The 21,986-nt window shown below is 39.3% G+C and overlaps 1 protein-coding gene across 3 annotated transcripts in view; it reads left to right on the top strand.

Moving 5' to 3' along the window:
• Positions 1-17,856, top strand: part of POPDC1 (popeye domain cAMP effector 1) — a 54,463-nt gene extending 36,607 nt beyond the window's left edge. For all 3 annotated transcript variants that reach the window (XM_082048038.1, XM_082048036.1, XM_082048037.1), the window contains exons 4-8: positions 2,670-2,857; positions 3,827-3,935; positions 5,856-6,023; positions 9,863-10,004; positions 17,546-17,856. In XM_082048038.1, the coding sequence (XP_081904164.1) occupies positions 2,670-2,857; positions 3,827-3,935; positions 5,856-6,023; positions 9,863-10,004; positions 17,546-17,670 (732 nt within the window). In that variant the 3' untranslated portion in view covers positions 17,671-17,856. The remainder of the gene's footprint in view (positions 1-2,669; positions 2,858-3,826; positions 3,936-5,855; positions 6,024-9,862; positions 10,005-17,545) is intronic.
• The last annotated feature ends 4,130 nt before the right edge of the window (positions 17,857-21,986 follow it).

Raw genomic sequence — 21,986 nt, forward strand, 5'->3', positions numbered from 1 at the left:
TTATAAACTACGAACCTAGCTTTATTTAGTCATAGTTAGGTGAAGTGCACTTCATTGCTGCTCTCTAGCAATATGAGGAAAAAAATAAAATAAATTGAAGTTGCTTCATGCCGATCTGAACCGTAACACTGTGAAGAACTGAAGTTTGCCTTTCAGACTTGTATTACTACCACTGCAGCTGTGCTCTGGGAACTGGGAGTACTCTGCTTCTCTGAAGACTGTGCTCTAAATACCTGGTAAATTTGTGTGAATTTAAACAATAGGTGAAATTATATGAATCAGTGTAATATCCCAAACAATACATGAATCTCTTTGGTTACAGGCTGTGATCAGTGAGCTTACTTGAAATTCCGCCTGATAGTCATGCATGTCTTTTTAGCTGTCTTACACATTCTGTTTATTATCAACTTGAAGGCTGTTTTTAAGTGCTTTTCCTATAGAAAGCTAGAGAATGGGAAAAAAAATTCTCAGGAAATAATTTTTAATGAGATTTTCTGTCTGCAAATATTGTATTGCCCCTCTCAAAATCAATTTTATTTAGTCATCTTCACAAATGACATTTTTAAGGAAAGGAATGAAAGAATAATTACAAGTTAGTCATATTACAAAATGAATAATTTATATGTTCGGTTGTTAAATATTTATTTTATTAAATGGAGCATGCAGAATAGCAGTGAGTTTCTCTTCTGATTTTTAGGAAGAGAAGGTTTTCTGTGGTTTTGACTCCTTGGAGCTTTACGGATTTGGCTTTCTTAGTTTGAGCAGCAGTTGAAAGAGCCTAATCGGTGTCTCTACAGAGCTCTGACTGGAAGCTCTGGCAGGATCCCAGAATATTTCAACCACTGCTGAACAAAACATTACACCTACCCATATGGCTCATTTAGAATATGACCCACAGGCATGACTGGAGAAATAGTGAATTGTCTGTTGCAAGGGAGATCATCTAAAATAGACCTGTGGTGTCCAGCCTGATCAATCTTTTAGAAACTACTTATGCCTGCTTTCTCTTTTACGTATTGTACATCAGAGGAAGGTCATAAAACCTGAATTAGGTGCTAGTTCAGTGGTTTCATTAGCACTCCAAGACCAAATCCTGTCCTCATGTCTGTATGTGTGATTTTGAATTTGAGAGTCTTGGGAGCTTCTTGTATGTTCATCTGAGAAAGGAATTTATCTTTCTTTGAGTTGCAGTGGTCCAATATGATATGATATAATATAATAATATTTCTGTGGGGTTAACCCACCATCTCTGCCCATGGGATTGTCACTTCCAGAGTGGTTCCCATGCTGTTCCGGTGGCCCATATGTGGGATGGATGGTATCCAGTGACTGAGGCTGTGTGTGAAATACTCCAAACATGGTTCCACACAACTAGAAAGTTTCTGCCGCAGTTCAGTTTGCCCCATATTTAAATACACTTGAAGTGTAACAAGGAAACCTTCTCAGTTTTCCAAAAACTTTTTGTTATGCTTGACTTGCTGTTTCGCACACACATGTAATTCTACTGAGAACAGCTCAGGGAGGATTATTGATGTAGAATACATATATCTCTTAGGGGCTGAAGACTAATATTTTCACCCTAAAATGCTTTCCTGGGGAAAGAATATTGGGTACGTGACAGTTTGAAGCCCTCATTGGCCTCAGACAGCCTGGGGCATCCCATGGTCGTTCTGGATTTCCCACCTCTTCCAGCCTCAAGGTCACCAGAAGTTTTTCAATTCCTACTGCTGAAAAGTGACTCCTGTGCTGCTGCCTTCTCTCCTCCCCTGTTTTTTATATTGAAATACAAAAAAATCTAGAAAATAGTATGAACTTGCAATATTCTCATTGGCTTAAGTGGTGACTCCTTTTCCTATTTTTCTGCCTTTTTTTCTTGTTGATTTACCTTGTTTTCTGTTCTATTTATCTTTTATCTTTCATCTTTCCATTATCTGATGCTTATTCTTTTAATTTTTTTCCTTCCAGCAAATATGCAGGCTTTGTTCAGGCTGCCTTTGCTTTCGGGGAGGCCAGGACATTGTCTCATTCCCTGCTGCCTTCTTTCAGGGAAGACTTCCAGGCTTGGGCCTTCAGCCGACTTCCTTTCCCTCACTGCTGCTGCCTGAGTTTGGGTGGGCTCCTAGATGTGGGATGTTCAGCTGGCAATATTTTATTTCCTCCCTCATCACACGTGGTTTCAATAGGATGGGTTTGTTTTTCAGGACTCAGAGTCCTGCTTTTCTGCTGCAAGTAAGCCAAGAAGCTCAGGGATGAAATGGGCTCCCGGGGGAGTCTGAGAGATGGCCGGAATGAGTTGTGCATGTGGTGTGAAAACAGCAGGCAGCCTCTTTTTTCATTTTGTTTTGTTTTTCTCTGTGTAATTCTGGCCCAGTTCCTATTTGCTGTTACATGAACTGATGTCTCAAAAGACTCCTTATGTCTGATTATAGGTACCACTTGGATGGAACAGCATCCTACAGCCGTTTGCCAGCCTGGCTAATTTTAGATAAGGTTTTGGCTACCATCTCATAGGCAGTGTTTGTGGATAGATGTCACACATTTACCACTTTTTTCCTTGCCTAAGTGTAACAAAGGTGTTCTCAAATGTAGCAACTAAAGCATACATGCAGTCTTACATTTTTTAAGTAATGCCTTTGTGTTTATTGATGTCTTTTGTTTTTGCATTCTAGATCAAGATAGAGAAGGAGCTTAGCAGCCTCTACAAGAGAACATTTGAACCTCTCCATGTGCCTCCAGAGCTCTTCCAAAGACTAACTGGACAATTCTGCAACATTCAAACTTTAAAGACAGGTCAAGCCTATGCTGCAGAAGATAAAACATCAGTTGATGATAGGCTAAGCATCCTGCTGAAGGGGAAGTAGGTTCTGTGAAGCTTGGGGACAGTCTTATACTTTGTGTGATGGTTGAATAGATTAGCAAGTTGTTGAGGTTTTTGTTAGCTTTTTAAATTTTACTGTTTGTTGCATGTTATGATCTATAGCCAAACAGTCTATAGCCATAAATAATTTTATGACACAGTTTTCAAATCACTATTATGTTTCTTAGTGCAGACATATTCTGCCTCCACTTGTGTGTGCAGCTGCAAGGATTTTCAAGGAAATTAGATTTGCATAGGACCAAAGGTAGTGTCATCCAGAAAAAAAGCAAGAGATTTGTTTGAGTCTTAGATATATAAGTTGTCTTCTCAGTGCATTTCAGGTTTTAAGGTTAAAAAATATTGTGCATGAGGGAAGTGAAAAATAACCCTCCAGTAGACTTTAAATCAACAGGCCTATTGGAATTGATTCATTGCACATGTATGTACAAGCAGAGAGGAGCAGGTGCACTGCCCAGAGCCTGACAGGACCCAGGTGAGAAAGGGTGAAACAAATGCCCATGGCCAGGCTGTCATCTTGAGGCTTTTGCTAAGTTCTGGCCAATACTTTAACTTTTTTCTGTTGATGGCAACGGTGATGTCAGGTGTCATAGTTTTTTCTCTGAAGTAATTTGCTGCTCATTGCTGCAAAGCCAGTTATCTAAAGGGAGCCCGATTCTGCTCTGACTGCGTAGCATAACCCTTCAGACCGTTTTTCATTTCAAATAGCGATATCCATGAGGATACACACCACAGCTGGCAACTTGAATTGGCTTGGCAGCCTGTTCTGCTAGGAATCAGTGGGGGTTTAGGCAGAAGATGGCTTAGTTGTGGGGCTGAAATACCAGAAGAGGAACATAGTTTCACTTGTTACCTTCTGCGTTACCACTGTCAATAATGATATCCAAATTTAGATTGAATTAATCAACTACCATGACTTTAAAATGTTGATTCATCCATTTTTATTTCCAGAATGAAGGTGTCTTATCGTGGGCATTTTCTGCATAATATTTACCCCTGTGCCTTTATAGATTCTCCTGAATTTCGATCAACACAGATGAACCGGGGTGAGAAATTCCAGGTACACCTTGGTTTAAAAGTCACTGCATATGAACAAATGAGATAATTAAAGAACAGAGTATAAGTTTGATCAACAGCAAACTATTTGGCTTGCATAATTTTGAAAGCTTTCTAGTACTGGTGTTTTGTGATGGACCATACCAAAAATAACTTTTAAAGTTAATTGCTGCAAGATAATATTATAATGGTGTTCCCTGAACAGCCTGGATTTTGCTATTCTGTTCTCCTTTACCATTTGTGAATATGTTTTATGTTAAACGATTATTCAGGACAAATAATTGAAGAGACTGCTTTATTGGAAAAAGAGATTATGTGAGCAGTCTCATCACTGGTTCAAAAACAGAAAAGGAAATGAAAGACTAAAAATTCAGGCACTAGTAGTTTGAAATTGGTATTTATCTAAATGTATGAATACTGTCATTTTTGAAAGTTGTTAAAGCAACAAACTGAAAAAGATAACACTGTTCTGAATAAAAATATTCCTACAGAGGACAATAACGGCATATGTCTCTAGCAGTATAATTATACTAGTACATTAAAGCACATATCATATAATGGCTTGTGGGCAAAAAATATTGTTAGAATTTTCTTTCAAGTCATACTGAAATGGCTATTTTGGTACCTCTTACTTGATATTTTTAACTGTGTATGTGTAGTAATGACCGGACAGTAGCTGGCTGGGTACATCCACATGGATACCCTGGCAGGAGGGGAGGGAAATCAATGTAGACTCTAAAATCAGTGATTGATGTCATATGTTCTAGTCAAATACTAGGCTTAATGCCAAGGAAAGAGAACTGTCCAGATGTATTCATTTCACAGCAGCGAGCCGTCCTGCAGCACAGCTGCCCTCTTGGCACAGCTTATTTCTCTCGTAAGCGACTGGACACGAATCCGTCACTCTGAAGGGAAAAGCCTTAACTTCTGTCTGCCTTAAAAATTACTGTAGTCTGGTGCAGGGTACATCCTTCACTCCTGAGTTCTGCTTGTTACTGCCATATAAACACTCTCAGCACTGCCACTGCGAGAGATCCAGTCTTAAGGACCCCATCTGCTGGCAGCGCTGGTGAATTCCTGCTCAACCTGTGTGACTGTATTACTGACTGTAACGCTAAAATCCATGGATACGTGACAGTTTCCCATTATTTCTTAGGCTTTGTATGTTTTTAATTTTTCAGGAGCTAATGTTAGCTTGTAATAGCAGAGGCCACCTCATTTCTTCTATAAGTGACCGACTTTTCCTTGCAAAACACACTGTTGTGTATCACCGGGTGGTGCAGGTTTTGATGAGCCATAAGCCTCTGCCAGCACAGGGGTATGAACCTAATAGGCCCAGCCTCCCAGGAGAGGGTACAAACTCCTCCATAACTATTGTTAGCCGAATTATCAGTAACTGAGCAAATGGAGCCGCAGCTCAACTGCTACAAGGTGGTACTTGTGAAATCAACAGGGCTGACGGTGAAGAAAGACGAAAATAAGTTTTGTTTTGTTTTTGTAATCACTAAATACTCTTTGGAGATCTTGAGAAATAGTGGTTGTTCTTGTTTGGTGGCAGCAACATAAAATAAAACCAAGCAACATGTAGGCCTGCTGAGGTGTGAGTAGTGTCATCACTGGAGGACTGAGTTGATATGTAAATTTCCTCTAACATAAACACTTCTACAGTCTGGGAACTTATGAGAGATTTTCCCTCCTATTATCTGCCCCAGGTTTTCTGAAAAACAAACTGGCCACAGTTATCAATTAAAAAATATTATGATAATAAATATCTGAGCTGGTTTATGTTTGTAAATATCATGTTCTAAGGGATACTGAAAAGTTATGTGGTTTTAAGAGTTCTTTAACTGAAGGCATAAAGAAAATGGTATCTCTTATTTTAAAGCAAGAGAGAGGTGCTAATTCTGAGCATGTATTTTCTCAGGTCACGATTGTTGCAGATGATAACTGCAAGTTCCTGTGCTGGTCCAGGGAAAGGCTGACTTATTTTCTGGAATCTGAGCCATTTCTTTATGAGATCTTTAAGTATCTTATTGGCAAAGATATTACAAATAAACTCTATTCATTGAATGACCCAACTTTAAATGACAAGGTAAGCAAATGAAGTCACATCTGAGAATTTTCCTGTATGGTTACTTCACCTTTAAGTCCTCTTAAAGCACCTTTTTTTTTAACCTGCTGCTCTCAGCTGCTGAATTCACACTCACTGCCTTTTAGTGCCAAAGTATGAGTCAGTGCAGCGCTTTTGTCAGAAGCAATATTGGTTAAAGTTAGCACAGTAATGTGCAAGAAAGATGAATAACTCAGTTTCAGAACTGATTGTCTAGCACGTTTCTAGCCAACTGGTAGACATGATGGCCAGTAGCTAAAAAGATGCTTCTCTCTGGATGTCCTTTCTCGTTAATAAATGGGTGCCTTTGTACAAAGAAGCTTCGGGGTTTTTTTCTTAAAGAATTTGCTTTTTTGGGGTCAAGCAACTGGGTAATACTGATTATCAAGAGGAATAATTTCAACATGTGTTTGGGAGTTGCAAATGCAAAATGAAAAAAAAAGGTATGTTAGGGATACGATGTAGTTTGTGGAATGAGGCACAAAATACACATAAAATACAAGTACATCTAAAATGTTTAGTGGCCTGAATGTAGCTTCTTTGCATGTATAGGTGTCACCTTTAGTTGTCTCCTTACTTAGTTATTGCAGGGTAACTCAGCTGCTGTTTTGGTTTTTTGTGGGTTGGTTTGGTTGGCTGGTTTTTTAAAGTTATTTATATAGGGTCCATAGGGTTCTCATATATAATTTATTTGAAGAACTTTCATAATAATTTATGAAAAGCTTTAGAATTCTATAATACAGTATTTTCGTATTCTGTCTGTATTGATTTAATTCACAGTAACTTAGAGCAAAAAATCGCTCTCATCAGATTGCCCCTAAATATCTCATGTATAGGTTAAATGATTACTTCTGCAAAGTTGTGAATTTACTCAACAGTGATCTGAAATGAATGACTGCCACTGCTACTATGCAACAGACTTCAACAGGCTTAACTTGTAATGACCTAATGGAAAATTAGACATTGTAACTTTCCTCAGTTTTTTACTGGCTATTGAAGGGGTGTGGGGGGGAGAAGAATTGCTGGAGAAACAATTTAATAGCAATAAAGCACTGTTCATTCTGTGTTCTGATCAATGAAACAGAAAATTACACTGTCTTGCAATCAGATCTTCAAAACCATTTCAGATCGCTGTTGTCATCTTAGTAATGTTGTAAGATAAAAGTGATCTAGCAGGAATGTACCATGTATAAAATGCATCTTATAAAGTGTGTGGTTAAAGTTGCTTCTTTTTCTTAATAAAAAAGAATTGCAAGGGACACTCTGTATGAAAACCCACATCTACATAAATAGTAAGGAGTTTCTGGACCATGGCATCTGAAAGGAACATGTAGGGATGTGCTTCCTGTGTATGCTAAAGAATTGCATTCAGACTCCCTCTCCTGGGAGAGCACTGTTCTCCACACTCCTTCTCACCTTGCCTTTTTTTTTTTTTTCTTCCTTTTTGTCCTCTTCTTTTTTGCCCTCTTATCTTTTTTCTTCTGTTTTCCTTTTTCTCTTTTTTTCCTATTCTCTATTTTACTCTTTTCTTTCCTCTTTCCTTCCTCTTTAATTTTTTACACATGGATGACAGCATTAGGCTGTCATGCCTGGCACACAGCCATCTGCAACAAACTTGTGCTGCTGACTTCTGGTACTGTAGAGCTTCAGCACTAGTATAAATATTTCTTGAAATGAAAGTATAATAGAATATATAATAGAATATTCATGGTAATGTTGGAATTGATTATCTTTTAACTGAAAGGTCCTTATCATACCTTCTAAGTATTAACAAACACACACACACACACACCCCCAACACCCCAACCAAACCATCAAACTTTGCCCCTCCTTTGACTTAACATCTGCATGTGCTTTTATAAGAATAACAGTATGAGCATTTGTCATCAGTATATTAGATTTAGGCTTTCTTGCAAGAGCAGTGGGCTCCCCTGACTTCTGCCTCCTCCCTTCTAATCCTCCTCTTGTGCTGCAGCCGCAGGTGTTGCTCATTGAGTGGCAGTCCTTGCTGTTTGAAAGGTTTATTTTGATTAGCGTTGTGCTGTATGCGCACAGCCTGGAAAAGTCAAGTGGATGTCCAACCTGTTGGGCTACACAAGATCAAAGCTGAAAGGGACTTTATATTCTGTACTTAACCTGTCTGTCTTTCCCACTCCATCACTCGGTTATAACTACATGACGCACAGTTGAGTCGGTACGAACAGGAAAGTTCAGTTTAATTTTATTCCAGCTAATAACAGTTTGGATGCTTCTGTTTGCCACTTTGTTTAACACACTGAGTATATATTTCACTTGTCATCCTGAAGTCACAAGCAGATATGTAAATCTGACCCCACAGTTTTATGTGTATTTCTTAATTAAATGGTATTTTTCACTTTAACTTGTACAAAGTCTTTAGTGCAAATAGTCACATGAATTTAAGATTATTGTGACTGTTTTATCACAGTAACTTATGAAAATGTTAAAAAAATCAAGAATGAGCATCTGGGAAACTTAAAGTACCTTTTTATGCTTTCACAAATTAAAATCCTGTTACACAAGATCTTCCTACATGATGTAGGACCAGAACTGTCTGTCAGGTAAATTCTCCTCCATTTCCCCGTTGCCAGCACCCTATGGGCATGTCACTTGTCACAGGCTTCATTGTCAAATACACATATATACACATACACAAATATACACATACAAATACACATAGTGTCAAATACACCATGTTATTTTTTTAGCTGGTGACAATTTCAGCAGAAAAATTTGTAGTAGACTTCTGTACACAGGGGACATACAGGAGAACAACTGAGCCAAATCCAGTACAGATTATTAATGATCAAGATCATAGTAAGAAGATATTGTATGTTCGCAAACAGAAAAGTATCCGTTTATTTGTAAGGAAACTTGTGATTTTTCTCCTACTTAGGGAGATTTTTTCAGTACTGTTGGGAAAATAGTCCTTGATCTCTGTGTGAAGTAGGGTGCTATTTCCTGAAAAAGTCCAGTAGAGTGGAGTTACTCCTTATGCTTTTGTCATTGATTACTAACTTTCACATACACCTAAATAGGATTTTGACTTGCAGGAACACTTAACAAGGTACAATATATGGTTTCATATAAACATTACAGTACAAAGACTTCTCAGGAAGACTACTGAAAGCAAATGAAAGCTCTAAGACCATTTGACAGGCAGAGGATGATATTCATATGATGCATTTAATTTGTCTTCAGTAAAATCAAGATTATCTACTAGGAAGGAATGGCATTCACTGTTTTTTGACATGATGAGATGAAAAGCCAGGAAAGTGAACAAGTTTATTTTAAGACATAATTGCTAAACTCTCTATATAGCATGCTGTTTTGTTTAGCAAGGAGGACCAGGCTCACAATAAAAGCTGTTTTCAATTGCAGACCATCATGCCTAAATACTCTAGGTGAACTTGCTTTGGCGGGTGGGTTGGACTAGGTGATCTTCAGAGGTCCCTTCCAACCCCAACCATTCTGTGATTCTGTAGTAATGAATTACCAAATAATAAAAATTAATATTTCTATAGGAAAATACATTAAGAGTCCAGTGCAAAACAGAATTAAAATTGAATAACTAATCTGAGGTTTCATGCTTATCAGTGTTCTAATTCAAATATATTGCTGACATTTTTATTTTAATTTAAATCAATTTACACTGCACAGAATCTTCTGCTCTAACCTATGTCTTGATTCATGAGTAGTTATAGCTGAGACCAGAGGATCTATTATGAGGAAATAGTTATTTTCCATTTTTATTTTAATATGCTTGATACCTTTTTAAAAATAATAATTTTGGCTTTTTTTAGGCTTCAAAAAAGATTGATCGACAGCCTAGTCTGTGCTCACAGCTCTCTGTGATGCAGATGAGAAACAGCATGGCCAGTACCAGTGACAGTGAGGATGGCTTGCAGATGTTTCTTCGCGGGACTTCCTCTGCATCCTCTCTTCGTGAGTGCTCAAAGTAGTTCATGCCAGTTTTGAACGCAGCTTGGTGTGATGGTTGCAGAACTCCTGTTGTTTTCAGTGGGATCAGACTGTAGCTTTTCAAATGCTGCTGAACATCATCAACTAAGCGGCGGGGCCTAACCGTAGGAAATTCATAAGGTGCATGAGGCTTTGTATGCTAACTGAAAATATCTCATGTAGATACTGCCAAAAAAACAGCATGTATAGTAACTTTTTTTTGGCATAACATTAATGTGTAGACATAATATGGAATGTTTATAGCAACGGGACAAAACTATGAATATGCAGTGCCTGTCACGGTAGTATCTCCTTTTAGCTGTGACTGGTGCTTGTAGAAATTAAAATCCCAGAGAAAACATTTCCCCTCAGCAACTTCGTGCTTTGCATTTCCTCCCAAGATAGTTTGTATGGGCAGGGTCTGGAGAAATGTGGTGTGCAGCCAATATTTTGTTGCCACCTGGAAAATCTCCAAAAATCCTATCAGGCTCTCCTCTCCTGTGCTTTGTAGGACAGGAGTAGCAGAGATCAGATGAAGTGAGGGAAGAAACAATGACTGACATTTTTGCTTCTACTTTTGGAATTCCTCTATAGAAACCTTCTAAATTATTCTAGGCTTTTGCTGTTGTTTATTTTTAGTTCCCCTGAATCTAAACTTCAACAGTAGCCTGAACTCCAAAAGCATCTTTTGAACAAAACAAACCAGAAAATGGGCAATTTTCTCATTTGAAGTAAGCTGTTAGTTTAATGGCATTTAAAAGGATCATATAGGATTGTTTATTTTTATTTGGGAAATATTATTATTTAGTAATTAGAATTCAAATATATGGGGAAAAAAACAGGGCCAGCTATTTATTATGGTTAAACTCTTTGCTAAGAAGAAAAAGTGATTTCAGGTGTATGCATTTCCTGTTTAATTATCTGTTCTCCATTGTGTTCTTCACAGTTCTCATTCAGGAACTCCTTCAGACTTGGAGGGCCTCTCTGTTTTCAGTCCTTAACATTGGTATAGTCTGCATGCCCAGATAGGTGGAAGCAAAAACCTTACTAGAAAGTTGAGGGTGACAGCTGGGATATAGTTTGAAAATTCCACTGTTGTTTTCTTTATTTCTGGTCTGAAAGGACATTTAGAGTCACAAAACAGTTGAGGTTGGGAGGAACTTCTGGAGATCACCTAGTCCAACCCCATGTTCAAAGCAGGGTCAGCTAAAGCAGGTTGCTCAGGGCCATGTCCAGTCAAGCTTTGAATAATACCAAGGTGGAGGATTTCACAACCTCTTTGGGCGACCTGTTCCAGCGCCTTGCCACCCTCATGGTGAAAGAGATTTCCCTTACTGTAACTCATGACTGTTGTCCTTTGTTCTTTAGTGCATGCCTCCGAGAAGAGTCTGGCTCTGTCTTCTTTATACCCTTCCGTTAGGTAGCCAAAGACAACACTAAGATCCCCTGAGAACCTTCTGTTCGTATGACTGAACACACCCAGTTCTTGCAGCCTCTCCATGTACGTCATGTGCACCAGCCCCTGACCATCTTGGTTGCTCTCCACTGCACTCGCTCCAGTATGTCCATGCCTTTCTTGTACAGGGAAACCCAAAACTGGACACAGCACTCCAGATCCTGTCTCACAAGTGCCAAACAGAGGAATTAATCACTTTCATTGACCTGCTGGCTATGCTTTTGCTAATATGGCTCAATATCTGGATGGCCTCCTTCACTGCAGGGGCACTCTGCTGATTCATGTTCCATTTTGTGTCCACCAGGACTGCCAGGTCTGTTTCTGCAAATCTGCTTTCCAACCAGCTGATGTCTAGCCTGTACTGCTGTGTAGGTTTTTTGTGTCCCAGGTGCAGGAAATTGCTTTTGTTGAACTTGTCATGGTTTCTGTCAGTTCTTTTCTCCAGCCTCTGAAGGCCCATTCTGACTAGTTGCCCTACCCTCTGGCCTATCAACAGTTTCCCTCACTACGTGGCTGTTGTCTATGAACTTGGTGGGAGTACAGTCCATCCCATCATCCAGGTCATTAATATATTGAGCGTTACAGGCCTTGGTATTTGCCCTCAAGAGACACTGTTGGTAACCAATGGCCAGCTCAGTTTTTTACTGCTGCTCACTGCCCTATGAACTCCACAGTCCAGTGAATTTTTCACCCAAGCTGTAGTCCATGTATCCAGTCCCTTTCTCACCCATTCGATTAGAAGGATTCTAAGGCAGGCTGTGGAGGGCTATGCTACAGTCCAGGTAAACAACATCCACAGTACTCCCTTCATCCACAGAGCTCGTCATCTCACCACAGAAGGTGGTCAGACTGATCAGGCACAATCTCCCCATGGTACATCCATGCTGGCTGTTCTCAGTCACCTTCCTGTCCTTCATGTGCTTGAATATGGCTTCCAGGAAGACGTAGTCCATAATCTTCCTGGGGACTGAGGTTAGGTTGATAGGCCAATAGTTACGTAGATCCTTCTCCTTGCCCTTTTTGAAAATCGCCGTGACATTTAATTTTTTTTTTCTCTCATGTGACTGCCATGATCTTTCCAAGATGATAGAGAGAGGTCTTGCGGTTGCATCAGCAAACCCTCAGCACACTTGCATGCAGTCCATGTGATTCCAGTCTTGTGTTTGCCCTGTTAACTTAAGTGGTCTTTAGCTCAGTCCACCTTTCCTGTAAGTCAGGTATAACTCTCCAAGTCTCTACCACTAGACTCAGAGAACTGGGAGGCCTCAGGACAAACCTCTAAAGTAAAACCTGAGGCAAAAAAGGTATGAAATACCTTTTCCGTGTCCTTTGTCCCTAGGTCTTGTGCCCAACTGAGCCATGGCCTTATAGTTTTCCTCATCTTCCTTTTGCTGTTGGTGTATTTGTAGAAGCCCTTCATGTTGGCCTTCATTAGATCCAGGTCCAGCTGAGCTTTGGCTTTCCTAATTCCATCCCTGCATGCTTGGGCCATGTTTCTGTATTTGTCCCAGGCTCATCCATGCTTTCACTTTGTGTGTCTTTGAGCTCTGTCAGGACTTTCTCCTTCATCTATGCCAGCCTTCTACCACGCTTGCTGAACTTTCTGTACGCTGGAATGGAGTGTCCTTGTGTTTTGAGGAAGGTATCCATGAAGATCAACCATCTCTCCCTTGCAGGCCATATCCCATGTGTTCCTGCTAAGTAGATCCCTTAGCAAGCCACAATCCCCTGTCCTCAGGTCCAGGGCTGTAACTCTACTATTTGTCTTGCACAGTTCTCAGTATCTTAAACTCCACCAATTCCTGGTCACTGCAGCTGAAGTTACCATAAGCTTTCAGCTCCCTGATGAGTTCTTCCTTGTTCATCAGTGACAGGTCCAGCAGAGCACCATCCCTAGTTGGCTCATCGATCACTTCTGTGAAGAAATTATCTGCTACACTCCTCAGAAATCTCCTGGACTGCTTGTGCCCAGCCCTGTTGCCTTTCCATCAGATACTGGGGTGGTTAAAGTTCCCCACGACCACCAAGGCCTGCGATCATGAGGCTTCATCCAGTTGTCTAAAGAAGGCTTCCATCTACTTGCTCTTCTTGATCAGGCAGCCTGTAGCAGGCAGATACCTGCCACGAAGTCTCCCGTATTGGTCTGTTCTCTGATATATATCCATAAGCTCTCAACTGGCTTTTCACCTGTTCCACGGCAAAGCTCCATGAAGCTGAAGCCATTCCTTTGTGTAGAGTGCCCTTGGACAAGTTTGCACACTCAGAAGCCTGAAAGAAATTGTGAAACTGTGATTGTGCTATTAGTTAGAATTAAAAATCTCTTTCAGGCGTAGCAGCAAAACACTTATACCAGTATTTCAGCTTTGGGAGAAAGTAATCTAAATGCATAACATGTTCAGCTGTAATTACATTAATCCTTAAGATACATCTGTACTTAGTATATACTTGATAAATACGCTTTTCTCCGTTGTACTTTTCCTTGGTTTGTGTACCGTATTTTTTGGTGTGCTTTTCCCAAAAGAGGGGGTTAAATGTCTTTTATGTTCCGAAATTGCCCAGCACAACAGCAGCGGGTGTAGCTGATACTGCCAGGGCCACCATCACACTGGCAACAGTAGGTGTGGCAGCAGCATCCCCAGTCCAATACTTCCCTTACTTCTGGGGAGGCAGAGGGGTCACCCATGCAGAAGTGTATCGTACACCTCAGGAAATATCGCCGTTTATTCCTCCTTTGCCTTTTGGTTAATTTGAAATTTCTGACTTCTATAAAAGGTTGATAAAAAATCTTGATGAAAGATTATTTATCTCACTAAACTGTAACACTTCAATCTTTCTTTTTGCCGAAATAGCTTGTTAATTATTCCTGGGTACTGGCATTGCCAATGAGGGGTTTGCTACCAAGGTGAGCTCTGCTTAAAGATTTGTATTCAATGTGGATTGTGGCCATGTATGCACTTTTTCTCAGATCCCAGGCAAAACTGAACAAAAAGCCTGCCAATTACCTTACCACTGTTGTGTTTTAAAAACATTCACCTGGGTGCTCTCAGTGCAGTAGTCAGTCTTTTTTGGGGGTCTGTTTTTTTAAGATTTAGTAGAGGTACGTACTAAGGCATATACTGTCCCAGCACTGTTCCTTTGGATCTTCCTCTGCAATCCTGTATTTGTTCATTTAAAAACAAACAAAATCCAAAAAACCCCAGAAGATTTAGTGAGAAACATATGGAAGTGACAATCTCTCTCTTTTTTTTTTTTTTTTTTTTTTTATTAGAAGGAGAAATGGATAAGATAAACTTATTTGTACAGGAGCTCTACAGGGATACTGTCTTGTCATTGCTAGGTGATCGAGTGTTCTGTGGACAAAAGCTTACCGTTACAAATACGATATTTGACTACCACAATACAAATAAGTCTTATACTCCTCATTTCCATATTCTTTAAAAAGTGAGCATTTATATTTTTGTATAATCCAAATTTTTTAGTGTTTTTATCTGTGCTATGAACTGAGCTTTGGCTCATTTTCTAAATAAATTGATATGAAGTTTTTTTCTAAGTGTTTAGTAGTGAAAGAGTGAAAAATACTAATTACTAGGCCCCAAACTATGATTACTAACAAAACTGTGTTTTGAATTTAATTAACCAAGAAACCCAACTAACTGTTTGCTTTTATATTAAGGAAATAACCAACAAGAGTTCTATAATGCTTACGGAGTGAGTCGTTTGCAGCATGATGTTTTCTGTTGATAACATCACATTAACTCAGCAAGCATCCTCAAAAAGGTATTAAAGTGGGATTTGTTTATCACATAATACTTGTGCTTGACATCCATGATCCGTCTGTACGTAATTTATTAGTAAATGAAATTGACATGTCTCTTTTTCCAAAATTTGAGTTAAACAGAAATAGTTCAACCTGATCACAAGGGTAGCTTCACCTGACTTTCAGTCATTTCAAAAACATTTCAGTATTAGTTTTATTGAATAATTCTATTGCTTGATAGTCATTCATATCCTTATTAATGATACATTATTAGACTACTTGGTTTAGATCACTTAGATTAATCTGGATTTGCAAACTCCTAAGCTAGGCAGGAATGTAGGAAGGTTTCGGTTTAGTAACGCTTTTATTGGCGTTATCTCATTATGTGTGCTCCCTGTGTTATACCCAAATTGTGGTTAAAAGCAGGATCAGATTTCATGGGAAATGCCATTTTAATAGGCATCGGGGCTACCATCCTTGAGAGAAGGCAACAGAGTAGTGTATGGAAGGTCTGGATTCAAGATGTGACTCAATCTCCTGAACATCTGTCCATCACTGGATAGGGGCATCAGTAGACGAGGTTTTTGTATTTGGAGAAAATAAGGCCATGGCTTTGAATCAAACAAATTGACAGTATTAGACCTTATATTGGACCCTGTTGAACAGACTTATGGCTTCTTCTAATTTCTGGAGAGAACTAAACACTTTTAAGCAGAAGAAAACCATTCTAAAACTGGCAATAAACTATACTAATAAATCTAAAAAAAAATCCAACAACAACCAAAAAACCCCCCAAAACCAAACTGAAACTGTATTAATAATTCAGCATTTTCAGGCATCCTTGCCTTTGCGTGTAATTTGTTGGTGTCTTCCAGCAAAGTCAGTTTTACATCCAAGTGTACCCACAAGCCTTGGATATGGACAATAAAATGATCTAGTCATCACTTGCTTAGGCCATAAAAGCCCATTATCTATGTGAAAAGAAGTGTTTAACATTCCCTTATTTAAAAATGTGTTTGAGTATCCCTTTATCATGGCAGTTGAAGTAGCTTTTGAATGTCAGAAGGAAATACTAATACATTGTTAACATAAAAAATTCTGAAAAAGCTAATTCCAAACAGTATTTGTGTGAATGTGACTTAAAAAAGCAGTAATAGAATAACCCATTGGTCTTGCCTATAGCTGTATTTTGTTCTTTCTGTGTAACACATGCAGTGCAAAGTTCTTCTTCATAAACAGGCTTCCTTAGCAGAGCACCTTACTATATATGATAAACTTTTTTTAAAGTAATAAGAATAGCCATGCAATAAGACTGTGTTATGGCTATCGGTGTATTTTTCAAGAAAATTTGACTTTTTAGGTTATATACAGACATTCTGTCAGACAGGACCACTACCTCTTGCTCTTCTAAAACAGTATTTCCAAAGATTTCCCTAGTCTTTTTGGTCATCATATGCTACCTGTTTAGAGCCTTGTTCCACTGTGGTGGCTTAAGTTTAGAAGAGAGTACCGAGAGGAAAAAAATGTCCAAGCACAGAAGCAATTTCAGAGTGAACAATGGGAAATAAACCTGTTTGGCTGATGTCTCTGGATAAACCCTTATGCTGAAAGTTTAACTACAATAGTGGTGGTTTGCAGCATTAACTTGCACAAAAACTCCGCTCTGGCAAGCTTTATGAGTTGCTGCTTTTTTAAAAGATTGTCTTGGAGCAATGAAATCGCTGTCACTCAAAAGTTGTGTGGCCTTCGCCTGTTAATCTATCTTGTTTCTTTGCAGCTGTTTATGAGGTGTTATATTTTCCATAAGTTTTACGTTGTCATGCTTTTTAAGGAGGTTAGGGTCATGATCATGTACCCACCTGCAGTTTGCCCAGTATACCAAGGAATTCTTTCATAGGTGAGGCAAGTGTACAAATGTACACATCTTTTGTACTCAGGATATCCATTCATGTCACCGTTTGTGGAGAAGAATTAGTGGGTAACTGTAACAGTGAGAAAACATTTGCCAGGGACACAGCGTTGGGGACCTCATGCAGTCGGGATTTGCACTGAATTTGGGGAGAATACTATGCCTGTGGCCAGCCACAGGGTTTGAACCTCAGAGACGTTGCTGGTTCATAGCGGTGTGGCTGTCCCACATCTTAGGATTTCCTGGTGCCTGTGGCCAAATAACAAGGAAACCTTCCACTAGAAAATCCTTTTATGAGGGAACTAGGATAGGTTCATCAGATTGTGTACGTTTTGTCACGAATATGTGTATGTAGCAGGTATGTGTTGTTAAATTAATTGGTAATTTCTTTATAACTGTGACAGGCCCGGGTCGGACGTCTCCCTACCTGAGAACTTCGGCAAAAATGAAGCCAATAGAAGAAAGCGTTGAAGATGACGTCTTTGAAGCATCATCTGCTGATAAGCTTGAGCTCCAGCGGCTGCCTTAAACAGATGTGTCCTCAGGTATATCAGAGCAGGTACCAGACTCCAGTGCAAGCGGAAGAAGCTGAATTTGGGAGAAATCTGAAAGCCAGAACCACCTCTCTGTGTTTGAATTTACCACAGCATATGTCAGTGGCTTCTAGATGGAAATGTCACATTTTATTTTAGTTCTAAATAAAATAAATAAAACCCAAAAACTTTTATGGGCTTTATTTTTGTTTTCTGGACATGGGTATTTGCTTTATTTCTACTTTGATTCTAACTGTCATAAATTTAGTATTAAGTGTTGAACTAGCCTGAAATTTCTAGAGACTTATTTGGTGGAGAATATCCCCCGTTTCATTTCCATAAGTTTCTTAGAAGTCTGTATCTCAGTGCTTTTCAGTGGGAGATTTTGAAATTGTGTTTCCAAAGCTGTGTTGCTATTACCTACCATCATTATTTTGAGAGTCTCGTGTGAAATAGTACATGTGCTCTTCTGCACTTTTTGGTAGATATTTGCTTCTAATTCTGGCATTTCCCAACTTGACTGCTTGTCTCTGCAGTTGTAATAATGACTTCAGTTTTTCTTGGCCAAATATTTAAATTCAGCATTGCCTTTCCAACCTTAACTTGTTCTTCTTTAGGTAACTGTATTACACTGAAGTCTATGCTTTTCCTTAGCCTCATCCATGGAGTGATTGAGCTGTTCGGGATTAACCTTTCCACACAGAAATACATGAGGTACAAGTGACACTTGATATAGGAGGTGCAGCTACCCACTTTTGAGGTCTGAACTGGAATTATGGTAAATCACAGTCTCATAATGGGAGACATTGGGAAACCTTTGTAAGAGGCACTTGTAGTGGTTCTGTCTGTGATGTGTGGAGACAAGTTAGATGGTAGCTGTCCTCTGCTTTGACAATTGTTGAAATTTGTTATGCAACAAATAGTATATATTAACTAAATATAACAGAAAATACATATATCCCATTTATTGAATTTCACAAGTATGTACGATAATAGAAGTTTGGCACAAACTCTCAAGCAGTCAGAGGTGTCAGAATCTGGTTTTGCTTTGTTTTCTTTCACTCGGTTTTAGTTCTAAAATTTATCCTGACAAAGCATCTTCAAATCAGCCTGCGTCTGACATAACCCACTTATCACCTCCTCAAAAGCTTCTGCAATATCAGAATATGCAGATAAATGACTGGAAGATTGACCTGCATTTTTCAGCGTTCTGCTTCTTTGAATTTAAATCCAGTGTTTAGTATTACATCAATATGTCTTGTGGTTTGGTCAGTTTTGCATTATTAAAAATGTCACACTGAGGTAAGACATTTACTAGTTTATGTCTGTAGATGTAAAGTGCATTTTTGACACACAAGCTCATTGGCTTCTGTTGGAGTTGATGTAGTTTATGATCTAAATCTGATTTTATGCTATGAAAGCCTTTATATGTGTGTACACATACGCAGGCACATCGCAAGAAGAGCCAGAGGCCACGAATGCGTTGCAAAGAGCAAGTTTTGTTTTGGTTACCTCTCTATGGGGGATCTCCGAAGTTGCACCTAAGCTCCCAGGCAGAGGTGACACAAGCGGGGACGCAGGCGCTGGTCAGTTCAGCCCTGCTGGAATATCACTGGGCCTGCTGAGCTCGCCTGTATCGCAAGGCTTCAGGCAGGTGCAGCCTTCCACTCTTTCTCACAACGAAGCAGGAGATGATCTCTGAGGTCTTTTCCAACTCAGTCGATTCTGTGATCTCAGACATAGTGATAAGGTGCCTAGAGTTTCTCACAGGCCTATGTTATCTGACACAGAGGTTCTACTCGTCAGGCACACAAGGTCAGTAAAACAATTAGTGTGATGTATGTGCTTTTTCTAAGACAGGTGCAAGTCACTTGAGCGTATTTACATTTAACTAACCTCCTCGCCAATCTTGCGCTACATTCCCATACAATATGTAAAACATAGGAAGTCCTCCTGCAGCTGTTGTAACTTATGCACAAGTGTTAGTTGGAATAGCTTTCAAAGCCACTGGTCCTTATGTAATATTCCCAAACTTCTGCTGGTTTTCAAACTCCTTTAGAGAAGAAAGCCAAGCCGGTGGAATAGAGCTCATATAGTTTAGCAAAAACCAGAAAACCCAGAGTGGCTAAAGTAAGAATAGTGGTTTTCTTTCTTCTGCTTCCCTCGTCAGCAGAATAATTTCTCATGTAGTGTTATAAATTCAAGCAATATTCAATATCCTGAGAGGTTGCATCTCATGACCAGAATTAGTCTTAAAAATCAGAGAGGCTCTGCAGGAGCAGAGCTCTGCACACCAGTTGTGTATCACAGCTTCAGGACCAGAAACTTTTGTCTGCTGGGAACGAGACCCAAGTCATCTTTATGCCTGCAAAGCGTCACACATGCTGAGGGTACAACAGCAACAACACTGCAAATCATGATAACTAAGTGTGATAGTCTACCAGAAGCAATGTATTTTATTACCTAAAAGTACATAACTGGAAATTTTAAAATTCCAGATGGATGGGTAAAATTAATAGCAAATAAGTTTACTTGCTAAACACAACTTGTGAAGTCTGTTTACCTATGCTCCTGTTGTTTCAAGTGGAGCTGTTACAGAGACAACAGAAGTTAAAAGACACTACAGCCTGCTTTTCTCTCTTGAGGCACCCCTCTCAATGGCTGTTGCAGAAGGCAAGTAAAACCTTCCCATAATAATTCAGATCTAAAGGAGAAGTGTTTGTGTGTGTGGGTTGCTGTAAGGCGATTTTTAGCTCATTTCAAGGTGTGACTAGTAAATCAAACATACACCAACACATACTTTTAAATCATAACATCATGTTCTGTTGGTGATAACTGTTACTATGCAGCAGATGTGAATCATACTAGCAAATAGTTCTTTTTTACTAGCTGGAATGCCCAGAGAGGTCGGGGAGGAAAGGAAAGGATGGTACTTCATCAAAATATTGGAGAATTGGTTGGTTGTTTTTTGGGTGGTGTTTTGTTTGTTTGTTTGTTGTTTGTTTTGTTTTCCTGTGATTTCAGTCCATTTATATAGATACAGTAAAATACATACATTTTGTCAGGGAGACTGTACTTGAAGGTGTTAATCAGCTGTATTGAGAATTGTCCTGCTTTCATTAGCAAAGTGCTGTTTGTCTTGCTCTTAAATCATGTGGAATGAACTTCACATGGAGCTGACCCAGCATCTCTTCAGCTGTAACCCATAGGCACAGGAGCTTGTGTACTCCCACCCCAGGAGATAAATCTGCTTTGAAGAAGTCATACAAATACTGAGGGGGGGAAATTAAAAAAAAAGGGCATTTAGAGAGGATTTGGAAAATCAGCTGTAGCACAGTGCTCAGGAAGTCAGGCATATAAAAAATGTTCCAGCTGTGGAGCCAGTGAACCTCTAGACCTTGATTAACATGAAGAAAGATGCTGATCACTACCCACAGCATGTTTCTTCAGGCCAAAACCAGCCCTCAGGTTGTAGTCCATGGAACAGGCTGCCCAGGGAGGTTGTAGAGTCTCCTACTCTAGAGACATTCAAAACCCGCCTGGACGCCTTCCTGTGTAACCTCATCTAGGTGTTCCTGCTCCAGCAGGGGGATTGGACTAGATGATCTTTCGAGGTCCCTTCCAATCCCTGACATTCTGTGATTCTGTGATATTTGCAGTAAATACCAAGCTCAGAACAGGTCAAGTCAATGATCAAAACCATTTCAATAATACAAAAGTAGTTTAGATAACCCTGGTTCTAAAACGGTCATTTTATAAACAAACCTAATTTATTTACATCTTTAAAAAAAGTCTCGAACTGTATGCAAAAATACTAAGCACTTTATTTTTTCCTATATTATTTCCCTTTATGAAGTAAGTCCAACTTTTTCCTTATCGAAAATAGACTGCTGTATTTGATATAAGCTTCAGAAAGCAAAAAGATCTAACAAAAGAGATGTTTGAATAAAAAACAATAAAAAGTATTTTTAAAAGGGTAGCAATGCTAATAGAGGGGCTCAGTTCTTCAGTAAATTTCCAACATCTAGGTAGAGCCTCTTGCAAAGTTAAAGACTTGGAAAGTATCTTCACATGCGGAAAGCAGCAATTTCTTGAGCGACATTGTGCATCATAGACTGTCACAGATACCTTCACAAATCATATGGCTGGAGTTTCGGGAAGTAAAATTGTAGTGACACATTTTAACATTATTACCGGAATCACAGCAACAGTTACTTTAATTGTTGTTTCAGAGACGCACTCATAGGAAGTGCCTCAGAGTAAAATGTTTTTCTATCTCTCCTGCCATGTTGGTCACAGCTGCTTTGGATTA

The sequence above is a fragment of the Streptopelia decaocto genome (assembly GCF_964273445.1).
Source record: "Streptopelia decaocto genome assembly, chromosome: 3".
Lineage (NCBI taxonomy): Eukaryota > Metazoa > Chordata > Aves > Columbiformes > Columbidae > Streptopelia > Streptopelia decaocto.